General features: G+C 47.9%; 1 protein-coding gene across 1 annotated transcript; it reads right to left on the bottom strand.

Annotated features, from left to right (window-relative positions):
• Nucleotides 1–232: 232 nt before the first annotated feature.
• LOC116205891 (IRK-interacting protein-like) lies at nucleotides 233–2,346 on the bottom strand. The gene is made up of 2 exons (XM_031538584.1): nucleotides 1,888–2,346; nucleotides 233–1,805 (listed from the first exon to the last, which is right to left on the bottom strand). Exons 1-2 carry the CDS (start codon nucleotides 1,984–1,986, stop codon nucleotides 438–440), a joined length of 1,467 nt encoding a protein of 488 aa, XP_031394444.1. The 5' UTR covers nucleotides 1,987–2,346; the 3' UTR covers nucleotides 233–437.
• Between the last annotated feature and the right edge of the window lie 889 nt (nucleotides 2,347–3,235).

The raw sequence follows: 3,235 nt of genomic DNA, 5'->3' as shown, positions 1-3,235 counted from the left end.
TTAAGGAAATCAAGAGGATGTAGCACAATGACGAGAAATAACGCGCTTTCACTGGACAGAGTATACATGTAATGCAATAGTTCAAAACTGATTGAAAGCATCTTATGATTTTAATTAAATTGACACTTCAACGAGATTAGTTTTAATTATTAAGTTGAAGATGTCCATAATTTCATTGGAAAAAGAAAAAGAAAAAGAAAAAGAAAAAAAACAACAGTAGCAAAGAAAGAGATCTTCCAAAATATTTTGACCATCGGAGGCTACGAAGGAATTGGGAGCATCTACGTTCCCTAAGATGGTTCAATTAGCATTCACATTAAGCTCTTATCACATAATAACCCGCACGTGTTGCAGACAAGACAAAAACAAAAGAGACAAAACGAATCCAAAACGACGATACTATAAACCAAATCAAGACAAATAATCATGAGTAACTGCTAAGGAGATTGGATTATTATGCCCCTCTCATCAGTACTAAAATTACTAACACCACCGCCTATGCTGCTGGTGCTGCTACTATAGTAACGGCACAGAACCTTGCACTTCACCACGCTGCTATAGACGTAAAATCCTGTCGCGACCATGATCCGGACTGTACTCGGGACCAGCTTCCTCGCGCGGTCCGCCCCCATGTCCTCCATGTAACCGGAGTCGAACCTCACCCCTGAATCGACCCTCATGATGGGCAGTCCTGGATGGACTGAGTTGGCCAGCAAGTGGACCAGCCATACCGCTTTGGATGCCCCGAAGAAGGCCTGTAGGAGTGGCTCCGGCCATGCCCTGGCCCACCCTAGCATGCCCACGATCTCGCTCATCTTCCGATCGCAGAACCGGCTGAAGTCCTCGCTGAAGTGCTTCGTCCCTTTGCTCAGGACCTCGTCCCACGTGAGCCCACGCAAGTTGTTAAACGACACCAGGTTCGCCTCGCACCGCTCGGTCGGGTTGAGGACGGGTGCGGCTCGGTTTTTCTCGAACCGGGCAGACTCGAAGTCCTCGTAGAAGGACCGGTTAAGGATGGCCTCGAGGTAGAAGATGAGCGTCCTCGGGCTCTGCGATGGCGAGATCTTGATGTCGTAGGGCTGGAGTAATTGGGAGAGCTTGTCGAACACCTTGGGCCCGATGTGTCGGAGCTGCATCGTGAGGGAACGGCTCAGGACTCGAACTGCGGACCGGGCCTCCGACACTGAAACGAGGAACCGGTCGATCGCTTGCTCGTTTGGAAAATTCAAGGCCTTGCCTGGCCGGAAAGGTGAACTGCCAGTGGCGCTGGTGCATTCCTCGAGGCCGGAGCGGAGGTTTTGGCAGTAGATTTCGAGCTTGTTGAGCTTGCGCTCGAGCTCGGCGACGGAGTGCTTGAGGCGGGAGGCCTCGAGAATGGCCTCATCCCGCCTCCGCGTGGCGTGGATGAGCTTGTGGGACAGCTCCGCGAGGGCAATCTTCCACTGCTCCTCCCGAGAGGAAGTGTCCGAGCGGTCGGAGCCGGGGCGGGGGCTCTTCTTGGTGAGGGAGGACAGGATCGATTTCAGGATCCCATTGGGGGACGGGAGGGAGTGGCGGCCAAGGCCGCCGCCGTTATTGTCGAGGGGGACAATTGTGATCTTCTCGCGAGCGTGGGGGCGGCACTTGTTGCACTTGACCGACACGTCGCCATCCTCCCCGTCGTCGCCGCTCTGCTCGGCCCGCTTCTTGGCGGCGGAAGAGGAGGGCCTGCCCTTCTTTGGGTGGGGCGGGCGGTTGATGGGGGTCTGCAGCTGCGGCGCAGTTGCTCTGTTTTCCTCTGTCCTCCACCTGGCGGCTTCTTGAATCTGCAAAAGAAACGAAAAAGGATCAAACTTTATTGAAGATGCAAACCCCATGGACAAGAAATACAACAGTGGGGGCACTTACAGGAGAGAACCCTGGAGGATGAGCAGGAGAAGGAGGAGGGGGAGGAGATTTGGAGGAGGAAGGAGGAGACGAAAGCGGTGGAGGAGGAGCCATGGTCATGGTGGTTGATGATAATACTACATAGTTATCTTCATCTCATCTTGATGCAGCCTGCCTGCAAAGCTTTTTCTTTAATGGCTATGGGGTGGCTTTTCTTGTCTCGTGAGGAAACTTAAATACGGAGAAGGATGGATATCTATCCAGCTATACATTACATTACGGACGAAGAAAGAATAGATAGGTGGCGATGGCGTGTGTGACATTTACCATACCAGAGCTAGAGAGAGAGAGAGAGAGAGAGAGAGGCAGAGCAGAGCAGTACAAGGGAATGAAATTGAAGGATATCATCTAAGCTAAGCTGTTAAAAATTGCAAAATTTTGGGGGTTGCTTTCTGTGTCGTCGTCTTGTAATCATGGTGGTTATAGCGTTGATCAGAGAGCTGAGAACTACAGGTCTCTGGCCTCTTCCCTTGGAAGAGAAGATAGAAAGTCATGTACATACATAGATATCCATCAGTGCACTACCCGGAGCACTGCATGTCGACTTAATATATTAGATTAGATTATATGTACTTAATTGTCGACAGTGCAGGCTCGTGTTCCTAATTATGTTTGGAGATATTATTTCGATATTTTAAGAATTAGAATATTGAAAATAAATCAGTCAAATCGAGTTAATTGATATTTTAGAGATTTTTCGATATTGATTTCAATCTTATATTGATATTTTACAATTATTTGTTTCCTAATTAATTATCTCGTTAAGCTTATAAATAAGCAAATTCTTGATGTAATTCGTAAAGTTAGTTCAAATAACTACTTTCGCGGTTTTGGTCTTTTGGCTAACCTCATTTCGGTATCTCTATTGTGTTTTTCCTATTATTTTAAACTTTCTTCAAATTAAAAAATGTCAAATTTCGATCGGAATCGCTTGATGTTCAGGACAAACCAACACTCGAACGGAAGCCAGGAGGGACTTTCTAAACAATCGGGATTGGCCAAGTTCGTAAATTCGTACGTATTTGTTTTAATTATGTCGTTTCTTTTTCATCTGGTTACCGGTTTATTCCAACCCATAATGGAATACTCATGAGGGAAGGTGCCAAATGTGTATACGTGGGAAGTGTATTAAATAGCGTAACATCATTTCATCTCATTACTGAAATAGGGAGCTCATGCTTCGAATCAGGGGGGGGGGGGGGGGGGGGGGGGGACCTCATCGTATACATAGCTAATAACGATGGCGAGGGTCGTCTCATGCGCATACATTCAATTGCGCCGGACATCGAAGCCATTCGCACACTCGCAT

Source organism: Punica granatum, chromosome 4, assembly GCF_007655135.1.
Source record: "Punica granatum isolate Tunisia-2019 chromosome 4, ASM765513v2, whole genome shotgun sequence".
NCBI classification, from domain to species: Eukaryota; Viridiplantae; Streptophyta; class Magnoliopsida; order Myrtales; family Lythraceae; genus Punica; species Punica granatum.
This window is presented reverse-complemented; position numbering and strand designations above follow the sequence as displayed.

Excerpts from the sequence above, each read along its gene's own strand:
- LOC116205891 (XM_031538584.1), bottom strand. The coding sequence starts at position 1,986 with ATGACCATGGCTCCTCCTCCACCGCTTTCGTCTCCTCCTTCCTCCTCC. Across the intron at positions 1,806-1,887 it reads ATCCTCCAGGGTTCTCTCCT|ATTCAAGAAGCCGCCAGGTG; the intron begins GTAAGTGCCCCC and ends TTTCTTTTGCAG.